The sequence below is a fragment of the Otolemur garnettii genome, unplaced genomic scaffold, assembly GCF_000181295.1.
Source record: "Otolemur garnettii isolate 467f Iridium unplaced genomic scaffold, OtoGar3 scaffold00011, whole genome shotgun sequence".
Taxonomy (NCBI): Eukaryota; Metazoa; Chordata; class Mammalia; order Primates; family Galagidae; genus Otolemur; species Otolemur garnettii.
Genome location: NW_003852406.1, coordinates 17,337,105 through 17,353,399, shown reverse-complemented (window position 1 = coordinate 17,353,399; position 16,295 = coordinate 17,337,105). Strand labels below are relative to the sequence as shown.

The 16,295-nt window shown below is 47.5% G+C and overlaps 1 protein-coding gene across 1 annotated transcript in view; it reads right to left on the bottom strand.

Moving 5' to 3' along the window:
- Positions 1 to 16,295, bottom strand: part of ANKDD1A (ankyrin repeat and death domain containing 1A) — a 48,603-nt gene that overhangs the window by 7,021 nt on the left and 25,287 nt on the right. Inside the window, exons 7-13 of the mRNA XM_003784650.1 lie at positions 15,634 to 15,732; positions 14,998 to 15,096; positions 11,142 to 11,240; positions 7,024 to 7,122; positions 4,657 to 4,755; positions 3,130 to 3,225; positions 466 to 670 (exon numbers count right to left, since the gene is read on the bottom strand). Coding sequence (XP_003784698.1) covers positions 466 to 670; positions 3,130 to 3,225; positions 4,657 to 4,755; positions 7,024 to 7,122; positions 11,142 to 11,240; positions 14,998 to 15,096; positions 15,634 to 15,732 — 796 coding nt within the window. The remainder of the gene's footprint in view (positions 1 to 465; positions 671 to 3,129; positions 3,226 to 4,656; positions 4,756 to 7,023; positions 7,123 to 11,141; positions 11,241 to 14,997; positions 15,097 to 15,633; positions 15,733 to 16,295) is intronic.

The window sequence follows — 16,295 nt, the reverse complement described above, 5'->3', positions numbered from 1 at the left end:
CGAACCCGCCACCTTAGGTGTACGTGGCTGGCGCCTTAGCCGGTTGAGCTATAGGCGCCGAGCCTTCCTTTCTATTTTTTACACTCATTATTTTAATTTCTTTTTCCTGCCTTAGTGCTAGAGCTCAAATGTTCAAATAGATGTTAAATAATAGTGATGACAGTGGGCCCTGTTCTTTTTATTGGAAATGGCTTTAGTTTATGTAAATGTTGGATTCATTCAGGCTGATTGAAATGGAAAAACATGAAATTCACAGGGCAAGGGGGCAGGAGAGGCAGAGCATCCAGCCTGTGCAAAAACCTGGTGGAGTGACAGAGCACAGGGAAGCAGGGTGTGGCTGGGCTGTGGGTTACACGGGTTTGAGTGTGGCCTCTTTCCCAGAAGCGTAGAAAACTGAATACACCCCAAGTACCCCCACTCCTCTGCCCTCTGGTTGCTCTGGAGTGGGGAAACACAAGGCAGTACCTGTCCACTGTTGCTCTATGGCATAAACATGGTCCTCAGTGAACTCCCAGTAATAGGCAAGCTTCTTCCACTCGTGGGGCCGCAGATACTTGGAGGCCAGTTGCCACAGCACAGAGCGGAGCTGCTGTGTTTCCTGCCGATGGTCCTGCTTAAAGGTCAAGCTCTTCCCAGAGGGGTCACTGGAGTCCCTGCATGAAAGGTGGTCCTGTGGAGCAGATCCCAGAAGTGCAGGCGTTCTTGCTCACAGTCCTGGACAGGGGCAATGAGGGGGCCAAGGCCCCTATTACCCTACACCCACCTCTGGGGGGCCTGGGACTGGAGTCAGCATGGGCTTGGGTTGATTCCTCTGGACTTCCTGTGTTTACAATTATATATATATAATTGAATACTAAGTATACAACTAATGTCCACTGTTCTGATTTCTGACTCCAGGCTTTGCCTTGGTCTCTGGAACCCACGTTGCTCCCACTTGTTCTTCCACCTAGAATGGTATTCTCACCTCCCAGCCCCTCAACCTCATTTTCATTTTTTTTTTTTTTTTTAAGACAGAGCCTCAAGCTATCCCCCTGGGTAGAGTGCCATGGCATCACAGCTCACAGCAACCTCCAACTCCTGGGCTCAAGTGAGTCTCCTGCCTCCGCCTCCCAAGTAGCTGGGACTACAGGCGCCCGCCACAGCGCCTGGCCATTTTTTGGTTGCAGCCATCATTGTTGTTTGGTGGGCCCGGGCTGGGGATTCGAACCCGCCACCTTAGGTGTATGTGGCTGGCGCCTTAGCCGCTTGAGGCACAGGTGCCGAGCCTCAACCTCATTTTCATAATCAAAAGACTACACATGTGCCATGTTTTCCAGGAAGCCTTTCCAAATTCATCTATCTGGTCTTTTTGCCTTTCTCTGTGTTCTTTTTTGTTTGTTGGTTAGCTCTTTTGAGACAGGGTCTCATTCTGTCACCCTTGGTAGAGTGCCATGGCATCATAGCTCACAGCAACCTCAAACTCTTGGGCTCAAGTGATCTTCTTGCCTCAACCTCTCAAGTAGCTGGGACAACAGAAACCCACCACTATGCCTGGCTATTTTTAGAGACAGGGTCTTGTTCATGCTCAGGCTGGTCTCCAACTACTGAGCTCAAGCAATCCACCCGCCTCGGCCTCCCAGACTGCTAGGATTACAGGCGTGAGCCACCGTGGCCGGACTCTTTCTCTGTGTTCTTATGGCACGGGTATCAGCAAATAACTCCGAAGCTTTGGACAAAACCAGACAGAATCAAGTTTGCTGAGTCCCAACAAGTAGTAAAGGATGAGATTCCAGAATCCTTTCTATGTGAGGCAGGTGCTAAAATTAGAGGTTACAAAAGAATTATGTAACAGCATAAATTAAGTCACAAAAAGCCTAAGCCCCTCTAAGGGAATGGATGGCCTCTTTGTCTTTTTACCTACTTGCCCTAGCAATGGAGACCCCATCTATGGTGATTGTATCTTGCTCTGTAAGCCTCTATCTTGCTCTTACTCTATAAACCTTTCTCTTCCTCAATAAACTTTGTCTTGAAAAAAATAAAATTAAATAAATAAATATGGGAATGGATGTGGAATTCTGATTGTTAAAAAGTTTGGGGTGAAAAAACATCACCGTGGCATCTACAATTCCAAATCTTACTTCCTGATCAACAGTCCCTTCACCTGTGAGGTGAAGCTTTGCTCTCATCTGGGATGTTAAAAACTGTTCCCTAGGCCGGGTGCAGTGGCTCACGCCTGTAATCTTAGCACTCTGGGAGGCCAAGGCAGGTGGATTGCCTGAGCTCAGGAGTTCCAGACCAGCCTGAGCCAGAGTGACACCTCATCTTGAAAAATATCTGGGCATTGTGGTGGGCACCTGTAGTCCCAGCCATCCTGGGGGATACACAAATACACAAAGCCTATTTTATAATCAAATGTCGAATATCTCATGCAATCTGTAGACTATGCTGAAAGTGAAAAACAGCATGGCTGTACGGGTACTCAAAGTATGGCCTCTACTGAATGTGTATCACTCACACCATTGAAAAGCAGAAAAACTGCAAGCCAAACCATCGTTTGTTAAGTCGCGGACCATCTGTATTAATTTTGAAAATTGAAATAAATGTAAAAATTATTTTTTGTGTATACAAACAACTCTCAAGAACATCAAAAACTCCCCACCACCATTTGCTGACTAGAAGAGCAAATGCATAGCCTGACATGCTGCCTGCCACTTTCCCTTCCCAAGTCCACAGCAGACATGGCTAATCGATCCCATCACACCTCTCTGGGCTCAGAGAGTTGCCTGAGCACAACACCCCAAGCAACGGTTCTAATCACCTGGAGATGGCAGTGAGATGTGACCAACTGCCATCTCTTTATTCGCACATGCATCTATGCATTCATGTACACGCACATCCATGCTGGGAGCTACAGCAGTGTCCAATAGCCTCTCCACACTGGCGTGGACCTCAGTCTGCCTTGTTTCAGAGTGTCTGGCTGCTTGTCCACCTCTAGATCCTCACAGAACAACCCTGGTGGTAGACAGGGTGGGGATTATCACCCACTGCAAAGTGAGAGGGCCCAGAATTGGTCAGAGCTGGAGTTCAAACGCAGCCACACCTGAAGCCAAGGCTTCTAACATGGACAGACCAAGCGTGGGGCCTCCATACCTTCTCCCATCTGTAGAAACGGTCAGCTTTTATGATCATGTCCACCAGGCTGACATGGTTGCTGCGGGCGGCCACTGCCAGGACAGTTTTTCCTTGCTATAATTAAGAAGCAAGAAATGAAGCCAGAGTTTCTACAGGAGGGCTACAGGGTGGCCTCTAGCACTGAGTGCAAACACTTCTGCCCAAAGGAAGCAGTTTCTAGCAGTCTACACAGGAGAATAGAAAGGTCTTCTGGTTTTCTAGGCATGCCAGGGATATGGAAAAGTCGTAGGTAAGATAAGGAAATAATATGTAATAATATGTAATATGTAATACTAACAAACCTCTTGTGTTTCTTTTTGTTGTTGTTGCAGTTTGGCCAGGGCTGGGTTTGAACTCGCCACCCTCTATACATGAGGCCAGCACCATACCCACTGAGCCACAGGTGCTGCCCCCTCTTGTGTTTCTTTAGAATTCAGAAAGCTGGCTCGGCGCCTATAGCTCAACTGGCTAAGGCGCCAGCCACGTACACCTAAGGTGGCGGGTTCGAATCTCCAGCCCGGACCCGCCAAACAACAATGACGGCTGCAACCAAAAAATAGCCGGGCGTTGTGGCGGGTGCCTGTAGTCCCAGCTACTTGGGAGGCGGAGGCAGGAGACTCGCTTGAGCCCAGGAGTTGGAGGTTGCTGTGAGCTGTAATGCCACGGCACTCTACCCAGGGGGACAGCTTGAGGCTCTGTCTAAAAAAAAAAAAAAAAAAAAAGAATTCAGAAAGCTTTGGAGCTTATGAAACTCAGCCTTCATTGTTAACTCTTCAACATCACCCATGAGATAGCGGTTCCACCCCAGTTTTCAGAAGAAACTAGAACCCAGGGAAGGAGGCCTGGGCTCATCATGTTCCGGTTGCCTGGCTCCAGGGACCTGCAGTGAGATGGGAAGCTCCTCTTCAAGGCTGGCCAGCTGTCCTGAGACCCAGCTGAAATCAGGGCCCCCCTCCCATCCCTGATCCAGCCTCAGGGCCTGATTCTGGCCTCCAACTTCCCCCACTCCTATCCCAGGCCAGCCTTGCTAAATCCTATGTGCAAGTTCTCCTCCCCCGTGGGCTCTTCCCCTTGTGGCCTCCCAGCCTCACACTGAGTGTTTGGCTCTTCTGAGACCTCCAGCATCTAAGGTCTAGAGGCACAATGAGCTCAGAAGCTTCCCAAACTTTGTCCCACATGTAGGGGGTTGTTGGGTGACGACGTGGCCCTCTTCTCCTACTCCCCCTCACTGTCACTAGGAGACTCAAGGAGCTCAGTCTGATGAGGGCCATGAAACATAGAGCAACCAAATCACAGGACTAAGCCAAGAGAGGGGTGGGCCACAGTAGAGAGGGAGGAGGTGGTAGAAGGGAAGGAGACTTCCTGGCGGCTGCATTTGAACTGTTACATAAAGGATGAGAGTCCTTGAACACCCTGAGAAGGGGCTGGGCGGAGACTTTCATAGCAGGGTCTTTGGCAGTGAAAGAGAGGGAGGGATGAAAGGAGGTTGGTTGCTAGCAGAGGTACCTTATCCCGCAGGGTTAAATCGACCCCAGCCACAAGCAGCATCTCTGCTATGTCTTGCCAGGCATGCTCAGCGGCCAAGTGAAGGGGCGTCTGCTGCCTCTGGGGAAGAAGCCAAGGGGACAGTGAGGAGAAAAGCAGGTAGGGGTGGCTCACAGCTCAAAGCCAGGGTTTAGTCATAAATACAGTATTCACCAGGGAAAACTTGGTAAAAAGAAAAAATGGAAAGAAGAGAAAAAAATTCACTAGCCCATCACCCTAAATCAACCCCCATTTCAATGCTGGTATATTTCTTCTAATCTTTTCTTTAATGGAGAATGTCTTTAGTTTGTTGGTTTTACATATTTTAGATCATCCAGCACATGATTTTATCATCTTCTTTTTCTACCTAATATAACACTTTTCACATATGATCAACTCTGATAAACACAATTTTTAATAAATCCGTAACAGCCTATTTGGGGCTGGACCATGATTTCCCTAACCCCTCCCTATTATTAAGTATTTGAGTCACTATCAAATTGAGGGGGCAGCACCTGTGGCTCAAAGGAGTAGGGCACTGGCCCTATATGCCGGAGGCGGCGGGTTCAAACCCACCCCAGCCAAAAACTGCAAAAAAAAAAAAAAAAATTGAGGACTGATAAACAATGCTATAAGGAATATCTCTGTGCATGAGCTTTTACTATATTTCTTTCCTCCTTCCTTTTTTATTTATTTTATTTTATTTTATTTTTTTGGTTTTAGAAACAGTCTCACTCTGTCGCCCAGGCTGGGTTCAGTGGCCTGATGACAGGTCACTGAAGGCTTAAACGCCTGGGCTCTGGTGATTCTCCCACCTCAGACTCCCAAGTACCTGAGACTACAGGCATGTGCCACCATGCCTGGCTAATTTATTTTGTATTATTTGTTTATTTGGTTTTTTTTTTTTTCAGAAAAAACCGAACTCTGTTGCCCTCAGTAGAGTGCTGTGGCGTCCTAGCTCATAACAACCTCAAACTCCTGGGCTCAAGCAATTCTCTTGTCTCAGCCTCCTGAGAAGCTGGCACTATAGGTGTGTGCCACCACACCTGGCTAATTTTTCTATTTTTTAATAGCGATGGGGTCTCACTCTTGTTTAGGCTGGTCTCAAACTCCTGAATTCAGGCAATCCACCCACTTCAGCCTCCCAGAGTGCTGGGATTACAGGTGTGAGCCGCCTTATTTTTATTTGTATAGGTCTCACTATATTGCCCAGGCTGTTCTCAAACTCCTGGCCTCAAGTGATACTTCTGCTTCAGTGTCCCAAAGTGCGAATTACAGATGTGAGCTATCATGCCTGGCCTTTCTTTTTTCTTTTCTTTTTTTTTTTTTTTTTGAGACAGAGTCTCACTTTGTCACCCTCAGTAGAGCACTGTGGCATCACAGCTCACAGCAACTTCCAGATCCTGGGCTTAGGTGATTCTCTTGCTTTAGCCTCCTGAATAGCTGGGACCACAGGCACCTGCCACAACACTCAGCTATTTTTTTTGTTGTTGCAGTTTGGCTGGGGCCAGGTTTGAACCTGCCACCCTCGGTATATGGGGCTGGTGCCCTACTCACTGAGCCACAGGCACTGCCCTACCTGACGTATTTCTTGAGGCTCAGTTCCCAGACATGCAACTGCAGACATTTTAAAGGCATATGATAGAGTCTGCCAAATTGCTTTCCACCTCCAGCAGTTCAACGTGCCATGCCTTTAGCCAGCACTGGGTATTACGTGGTTGGGGGCAGATTATGGAAATGAAATTTAATATACTGATATTACACTGGAAAAAAATTTTTTTTCCTTGGGGCCACAGTGTTCTTTTAGGTTAAGATAGGTCAAGAGACTTGTGAATTATATATGCTTCACAAGGCCCTGGGCTCAAAACCAGATAGTTACATACAGCTCACATAGCAGTTAATGTGTTAAAAGGGCTCCTTATTGATCAGAGTTTCAGGACTCAGAGCACTCCTATTACACAAGATTGCCCCAGTCACTCCTGCCCTGGGGATTTTCCCTAAGGGAAAAAAGCAATGAAAGGAAAAGGTTGACTGTAGGAAAATGTTCACTGCAGTGTTTTATATATATCACGGCAAAACCTTGGGAACAACCAAAATGTTCAAAATGTTTTGGATAAAGTTCAAAATGAACATTTGTTTTGAATAAAGTTCAAAATAAAGTGAACATTTATTTGAGTAAAGTTATTAAAAGGATGTTACCTTCAACAAATGTTCAAATAAATGTTTCTAAGGCTAAAAAAGCTTTTCCTTGACTCTGAGCCATGCTAGGAGGACCACAGACAAACCCTGCCAGCCTGGGAAGGTGCCCAGAGGCTCCCCGGGGCCCAGAAGATTTCTGTAGCCACTTACATTGTCGGTGGCATCCAAGTCACTGTGGGCATTGATGAAGAGCTGGACCAAGGCAGGAAAGTTGTGCCTCACAGCGAGGTGCAGAGGAGAAGTGCCCTGCTGTGAGGGGAGACACATGATCAACTGAGAGGTCCCTCCCAGAACTACCCCACTGCAGGCTGTGCTGGGGGCTGGGAGCAGGGAGGTGTATAGGGCTTCTGGGTTTGGCTTTTCTAGCTTCTTGGACAACATGGGTGGGTTTGGTTCAGTTACAGTCCCAAAGCCTGAGTTCGTGGAGCCGAAAACTGGTCCTGAAGGTGGCTGGAGGTCTTAAGACCCAATGTGAAACCCTGCTATGTCAGGAACCCACTCTGTGTGGCCTTGGGCAAGTCATTTCCCTTCCTCTGCTACTCTTCATTTAGCAAGTGATGTTTGCCAAGTTCCCTTCTAGCACCAACACCTTAGATTCCCTGATATCTCATTTAATCTACACCGCAGCCCCTAGGAAGTATATGGGTTGGTATTCCTTTTTTTGGAGATGGGGACAGAGTCTCACTGTCACACTGGCTAGAGTGCTGTGGTGCCATAGCTTACAGCAACCTCAAACTCTTGGGCTTAGTAATCCTTTTGCCTCAGCCTCTTGAGTAGCTGGGACTATAGGTGCCCACCACAATGCCTGGCTAGTTTTTTAATTTGTTTTTTACAACTTTATTTTTTTTTTTGCAGTTTTTGGCTGGGGCTGGGTTTGAACCCAACCACCTCCAGCATATGGGGCAGGCACCCTACTCCTTTGAGCCACAGGCACCACCCGCAACTTTTTTTTTTTTTTTTAGTAAAGATGGGGTCTCATTCTTGCTCAGGCTGGTCTTGAGATCAAGGCTGGTCCTGAGATCAAGCAGTCTACCCACCTCAGGCTCCCAGAGTGCTGGGATTATAGGCATGAGCCACCACACCTGGCCCTGGTATTCTTATTAGTATCTTCATTTTACCAACAGAAACACTGAGGTTCAGAAAAGCAACCTGCCCAAAGACACATAACTAATAGGAACCATGTCCTTTTGGATTTTCTATTCACCCTATATCTTCCCACCCCTGATACCTACATAGGAAGTGAATGAATGAGAGAGCCAGCTGGGATCAGAAAAGAGATCCCACTCCAAGTCTAACTCCCTCTCAAGATTGGAAGACACCAGCCCCAATGTTCTGCTGTGGCCCTTGGACTAAATGACAAAGTGGAGATACTGGCACAGCATTCCCCCTCTCTAGATGATATAGTGACACACATACTGTGGAACAGTACAAAGCCAATACATGAAATGGGAGAGCTCAATGCTTATTGTGGAAAAACACGCTCACATATTGAGTTATAAAAGGCCCTCACCAGATGTTGGTGCCATGCTCTTGGACTTCACAGTCTCCAGAACCATGAGCTAAATAAATATCTATTGTAGCATTAAGTTATAGCAACACATAATGACTAAGACATCCTGCCCCACCAAAAAACCCTAGTAGAAGAAAGTCACATAGAAGATAAAAATACCATTCAATAGCATTCCTATATAGAATGCCTACAAGAAATGACATATAATTTTTTTGAGACAGGGTCTTGCTCTGTTATCTGGGCTAGAGTGGTGTGGCACCATCATAGCCTGGCTAATTTTCTAATTTTTTGTAGAGACAGAGGTCTCAATCTTGCCCAGGCTGGAATTGAACTCCTGGCCTCAAGCCATCCTCTTACCTCGGCCTCCCAAGGTGCTAAGATTACAAGTGTGAGCCACTGTGCCCAGCCATTTTTTGCTTCTTTTTTGAGATAGAGTCTCATTCTGTCAGCCAGGCTAGAGTACAGTGGCACAATCATAGCTCACTGCAGCCTCTAACTCCAAGGCTCAAGTAATCCTCCTACCTCAGCCTCCCAAGTAGGTCAAACTACAGGCACATGCCACCATGCCCAGTCATGACATACAATTTTAAAAATATATTCTTTTTTTTTTTTTTGAGATGGAGCCTCAAGCTATTCCCCTGGGTAGAGTGCCATGGCATCACGCTCACAGCAACCTCCAACTCCTGGGCTCAAGCGAGTCTCCTGCCTCAGCCTCCCAAGTAGCTGGGACTACAGGCGCCCACCACAACGCCTGGCCATTTTTTGGTTGCAGCCATCATTGTTGTTTTGGCAGGCCCGGGCTGGGGATTCGAACCCGCCACCCTAGGTGTATGTGGCTGGCGCCTTAGCCGCTTGAGCCACAGGCGCCGAGCCTAAAAATATATTCTAATCACAATGATAGCCAAAAAATATGAAGTATATCTAAAAAGTATAACTAGAAATGGATCAAAGGCAAACCAAAAGCTATATAATATTACTGAGGGATATAAAAAAACACATTAAAAAAAGGCAAGACATCATGTTCCCAGTGAAATGATCAGATACTACAGGCAGTCCCCAAGTTACAAGCATCCAACTTAACATACAACTTACATTTATAATGGGGGCCAGTATAGTAAATCCCCAAGTTATAAACCTCTGACTAATAGATGACTGGTACTTATGAACAGACGTTATTACAGGTAACAGGTAAATGTACCTGTTCCAACTTACATACAAATTCAACTTAAAGAACAAACCTACAGGGCCTCTCTCATTCATAACCTGGGGACTCCCTGTATAAAGATAGCCATTGTCTGTTATTTACATCTTTAATGTGACCTCAAAACCAAATGCCAAATAAATGTCCCAAAGTTTTTGGAAATACTTCTAGAAAAAAATTTTAAAACCCAGGTAAAACTGCCATGGAATTTCATCATTGTCCTCAGATCACTGCCAGATAAATGTGAGTTCAGCATCAGGCCAACGGAAGGCCTGCTGTGACAGTGACTGGGCTGAGGCAAGGAAAGGGGCTCAGTGCATCAGGCTGATGCACCTTGAAACCCCCAGTGGCAATAACAGCAGCTTTCCAGGAAGCAGCAGCTATGGAGACACAATAGCCAAATATGCTGGAGGTGACCTCAGTCTTCTAGAGGTTTGGGAGAATGTGGTGGGAAAGGGGAATGGTTAGAGAGCAAGTATTGCTTTTAAGTGTTTTAAATTTTATGTATAAAAACCAAAGGAACTAAGAAAACCAAAAGTACCTAGTGAAAAGTCATCTTCTCTCTTCATCACCCATCTGCTCAGTTCTCCCTGCTCCCCAGCCACTGCTACTGCCTATGACCTATGTGTACCCTTCCAGAGATTATGTAATATATATACATACAAGCAAGACCTTTTTTTTTTTGGTAGAGACGGAGTCTCAACTTATCACCCTCAGTCGAGAGCCCTGGCCTCACACAGCTCACAGCAACCTCCAACTCCTGAGCGTAGGAGATTTTCTTGCCTCAGCCTCCCGAGTAGCTGGGACTATAGGCGCCCACCACAATGCCTGGCTATTTTTTTGTTGTAGTTTGGCCTGGGCCGGGTTCAAACCCGACACCCTCAGTATATGGGGCCTGCGCCCTCCCCACTGAGCCACAGGCGCTGCCCAGCAAGACCTTTTTTCATTTAAATTTTTATTTTGAGATAATTATAGATTCACCTGAAGTTAAGAAATAATATTGAGAGATCTAGGCTGGGCACGATGGCTCACATCTGTAATCCTAGCACTCCATGAGGCCAAGGTAGGAGAATCACTTAAGGTCAGGAGTTCCAGACCACCCTGAGCCAAAGATAAGACCAAAAATACAAAAACTAGCTGGGTGTGATAACGCCCATCTATATAGTCGCAGCTACTCAGGAGGTTGAGGCAGGAGGATCACTTGAGTCTAGAAGTTTGAGTTGCAATGAGCTATGATGGCACTATTGCACACTAGCTGGGACAACAGAGCAAGACTCTGTAATAAATAAATAAAGAATAAAATGATTTTATTCATTTACACTAGAGAGACCTGGTGTATCCTTCACCCAATTTTCCCAGTGGTTATGCCCTAACAAAAACAACAGTACAATATTCCACCAGGATGTGGACATTGATAATATCTACTCATCTCCTGGCCTGCTCCCCTGGTCCTGGCCCCCAGCCAACATGAAGGGCTGGAAGTTCCTGTTGCCCCACCCCAAGTGCTTTAACTTTGCAGTGGGGATGCCCTTCAATCAGGGCACTTACCACACTTACGTGATTAGCCACATTGGTGCAGCCGCCTGCGAGGATGAGGGCCCGACACAGGTCCTCAGAGCCACTGAGGGCCGCGTAGTGGAGACAGCTCAGCTTTTTCTAGAGAGAATAAGGCAGCAGTGAGAGGTCACAAAGACCCTCCTCGTGTCGTTTATAAAGCTCTTTGGGATCATTTTCCCATGTGAGTTTCACAACCCCCCTGGGACCGTTATTATCCCCCATTAAACTCTGAGGCTGGAGAAATCAACAGCTTGCTCAGACCTGGTAATTAGTGAAAGGAACTCACTATGGTCTCTGCCTCTTCCTCACCTTCATCACAAACTCCAGAATGTGGACCAAAGCCTGCCAAATTCCTAGGCTGGTAAAGACATGCAGATTATAGACCAGGCGTCCTCAAACTATGGCCCATGGGCCACATGCGGCCTGCTTAGGACATTTATCCGGCCCACCGGGTGTTTTTGCCGCTGCTGCCTATTCTGCTTAGCAGCCCACTCATCCTGGGGCCGCAGTCTGGCCCTCCAATGGTCTGACGGACAGTGAACTGGCCCCCTGTTTAAAAAGTTAAGGAAGGCAAATAAGATTTGCCAATATAGGACAAACCCCATCTGGCATGCACTGCCTGGCACAGGCTGGTCTCAGCACTCCCAAGCAAGAGCCTGGCAGGACAGGAATGGAGCTGATCTCGGGTGGCCTGCAAAGTACACTCCTTATTCAGAGCCTGGCCTGGCTCAACCATCACTGTGCACAGGATATACCCCAGGCGGGCCCCAGAAGGGTGACCAGCTGTCCTAGTCTGCCCAGGACTGAAGTGTCCCGGGGGCCTCAAACTTTCAGCTTCAAAATCAGGATAGTATGGAGCAGACCAGGACAAGTTGGCCACTCTACCAAAGTCCCCACTGAGCAAGGGCATGGGGGGAGTGGGACTCAGTCCACCTCCACGTGGGAAATGTGGTCACTGTGGGCTTGTCCCCTCCTCAGAGAACTGGCACCTGACATTCTGGGAGAGGTGGGATGGGAATATGGGAATAGAATGTGACCTCTTTCAGAAACCTCAAGCCAGTGCCCCCTGTGGCCATCCAGCTGGACTCAGCTTCCCCAGTCTCTGGATTCCTAACTGCTACTGTAGGGGAGGTGGCCACGTCATCTCACTGCTTTTGCCCTCCCTTCAAAATGCAGCACTGTGCCGGGCACACATAAAGGGCTTGGTGACCAAAGTACAACACGGTGCCAATGATAGGACACTGGCTGGGCCCTCTCTCCAGGCCTCCCTATCCCTCCACTCTCCAGGGGTAGTAGCTCCCATACTCCTCAGGGGAGTTCACAGATTAAGTCTTTGGTGGTCATAAAGCATCATTCCCATGTAATACTGATATTATTATTGAATTTACATTTGCCATTTTGCTATTTATTTTCTGTGTATCTCTTATCTTTTTCATTCTTTTTTCTTTCTTCTTTTTTGAGACATAGCCTCAAGCTGTTGCCCTGGGTAGAGTGCTATGGCATCACAGCTCACAGCAACCTCCAACTCCTGGGCTTAAGCAATTCAGGGAATTGCTTGGGAAGCCTCAGCTTCCCAAGTAGCTGGGACTACAGGCACCCACCACACCACCCAGCCATTTTGTGGTTGTAGTTGTCATTGCTATTTAGCAGGCCCGGGCTGGATACAAACCCGCCAGTTCTGGTGTATGTGGCTGGCACCTTAGCTGCTTGAGCTACAGACACCGAGCCATCTTTTTCATTCTTCTGTTTCTCACTGAGTAGCTGCTTTTACATTAAATAATTGTTTTTACCTTTATTTGCATTTATTTGATAACTGAGTTTGTTCTGGGGCTATCAGTTTTTGTTTCCTCTATCTCTTCTAGGATATCTTTTTCTTCTGTGCAACCTCCTCTTCTGGTGTAGGTACAATTCCTATTCAGTAAGGACCACCTCCACGGAGAGTGGGGGCTCATGTCTGGGTTAATCTCACCATGAGCCAGCTGCGTGAGGCATCTTGGGTACCCTGTCCACCACAATGTGCTCGGTGACCAGATAATCTGCACCAAAACCCTACGTTCAGGATTACTCTCTACATTTCTAAGCATGTGTAGTGAAAATTCAGCCCTCTTGGTGGAGCGGATTGGGAGGGACGAAGAGAGGTTGGTCTATGGGTACAAAAGCACAGTTAAGAAAAAGACTAAGTTCTAGTGTTCAATGGCACGGTAGGGTGATGACACTGTATTTCAAAGTAGCTAGAAGACAAGATTTAGAATATTCCTAACATGAAGAAATGATAAATGTTTGAGGTGATGATGTTTTAATTACTCTGCTTTGATCAACACATTGTATATGTGTATAAAATATTATATGTACCCCATAAATATGTACAATTATTATGTATTAATAAAAAAAAATCAGTATTCTTTTTGGGCCACTAACCCTGTGTCCAGCCCCACTGTTTGGCCCAAGCACACCCACCAACTCCACCACTCCAAGGACGGAATGGCACACATCACTTCAGCAAAGTGACATCTTTCAGATACTTGGTGGCTTTTTGGATATGCATAACCTTCATGGCCTGGGCAGTTTCACGGGTGTTCTTAAAGCAAGCACGAAGATTTAGACCTCTTGGTCTAAGTGATTTTGTGGGATTTTCTTGATCAAGAGAGTAGCAAACCATTTTCATACATCAGCTCAGGCTACTTATGGGAAGAGGAGAGATTCTCTCTCTTCTGGGAGAATTCATGAGAACTAGATCCTTTGAGACATTCCCAGCTGAAGCAAAATAAATATGTTTTAGCATACCACAGTAATTCTTCTTTTTATTAACTACATGTATATTTTTGCTATTATGACTTATATTTCATTATTTATTATTAATATGTTGGCTATATTATTAACATTTAGGAAAAAAGAGAGAATTCTAGACCCTGAAGTCATTCAACCAGCCAAAAAAAGTTACTTGTCACTGATTTGAAAATAAAAAGCAAAACAAAAACGCCAACTCTTTATCTAAAGAAAGGCCACACCCATTTTCCAGGTCATGGAAAAGAATTTCTACTGGCAAAAGTGAGGCACGCCCAAGCCCCCCCGCTGTGTGGACTGTATAGCCACACACGGCTGGGCCTCCAGGTCAGAGCACAAGCCCATGAGTGGGCAGAGCTCTGGAGTTAGGGGAATAGGCTTTTGAGTCACAGGCTTTGCTTCTCTTTTTTTTTTTTGAGACAGAGCCTCAAGCTGTCCCCTTGGGTAGAGGGCCATGGCATCACATCTCACAGCAACCTCTAACTCCTGGGCTCAAGCGAGTCTCCTGCCTCCACCTCCCAAGTAGCTGGGACCACATGTGCCCGCCACAACGCCTGGCTATTTTTTTTTTTTTGGTTGCAACCATCATTGTTGTTTGGCGGGCCCGGGCTGGATTCGAACCCACCACCTTAGGCATATGTGGCTGGTGCCTTAGCCACTTGAGCCATAGGCTCCAAGCCTACAGGATTTGCTTCTTACTAACTTGTGGCCCTGAGAAAGTCCTCTCTGAGCTTCAGTTTTCTAATCTATAAAACGGGCACAATTTTTCTGAGTTACTAGTTACAAAGGGGCTTTGTGAATTATCAAGAGCCCAAAAACAGGAGAGTACTGTGCTAGGTATTTGATTCTCACAGAAATATAAGGAAGTAAGCACATATCATCCCATTTTATAGTCAGAAAACGAGGCACAGAAAGGTTAAGGAACTTGCCTAAGGTCACAGGCCAGCAGTGGAAAAGCCAAGATCAGGTCCCGGCCTGCTGCCCTAAAGTCAGGAATGACTGTGGCCGGTGCTGTTGGCACAGTCATGGCTAAGCAGCCTAGGGTAGGCTGCAGTCCAGGAGGCCTGGCTACCTGGGTAAGGGCATTCACGTTGCTCCCAGCCCTGAGGAGGAGCTGAACACAGTCAGGGTGGGTCCCTTCAGCAGCCGCGTGGAGAGCGGTCAGGCCTTCCTGCAACACACAGGGAGAGGGATGAGGATGGCGGGAGGATGAGTGAGGTGACCCCAGCCCCGAGGTAAGAGGACACCCTGTATGCCATGGCCCCAGGGCTCCTAGAATCTCCACTTCCCTGCTACTGAGGACAAGAAACATGCTTGTCTGTGGTCTCCTGATGTCCTTGCTTTGTGGTGTGCACATAAGCACAGTCGCTCCCTGCCCCCTGTCTGCTCACCCTGTCCTTGTGTGTTAGGCTGTATCGGCCCTCCTCGTCTATTCCTTCCTATTCCAGCGCGCTTCCCTGACTACCCTGGCCCTGGCAACTCCTCCCCTCTTTGAACACGCACTCCAGGTCCCCTTCTTGCCACTCCATTGTGCCTAGCATCCCCACTAAGCCTGTAGTGCTGTGCCACTGCTCATCTTTCCCAGTGGACTGTCAGTCCGAGCACATGTCCTCTGTTTCCTGGCCCCATTGTACCAGGGACTGGGGCTTCCTCAAAGGCAGGGGGCAAGAATGTTGCTCATCTCTGCATACCCCAGATAGTGACTCACCACATTCTGTTCCTCTAGGTCCAGCCCGATGTCCACCAGTTGCTGCAGCACGGCTACGTGGCCCCGGCCAGCAGCCAGGTGAAGAGCTGTGTTTCCCTCCTGCAGGCAGAAGGTCTCCTGAAGGGCTAGCAGGCCATAGAGCCCCAGAATCAGACCCTCATAGTCCCTGAAGACCCATCAGAGCTGCCCTTTATTTTATAGACATGGAAGCCAAGGCCCGGAGAGGGAAAGCGACGTGTCCAAGGCCACAGAGCAAGTCTATGACAAGCTGAAGCCCTGCGTGCTGGGTCAATGTCACCCTGCCCCTGAGAACTGTGACACAGTGACACGTACATGGGTACACTCAAGGGCAAACACTGGTCTCTCCCAACACTTCAAGGCAGACACATTGCTTAAAAATAAAACAAAACCTACTTTACATGCACCCATCTAAAGCCAGCCCCTCCTGGGGGACCCCCAGGCCAATCCCCACTTGCTGCTCAGGGCTCCAGAGGCTCCTCTGAGGTCAGGCTGCTCCCAGGCAGCAGTTGCCTCAGTCACCTGCCAGCTTCAAGTCTGCTGGCTTCTGGCTCGGTGCTTGTGGCTCAAGTGGCTAAGGCGCCAGCCACATACACCTAAGGTGGCGGGTTCGAATCCAGCCCGGGCCTGCCAAACAACAACGA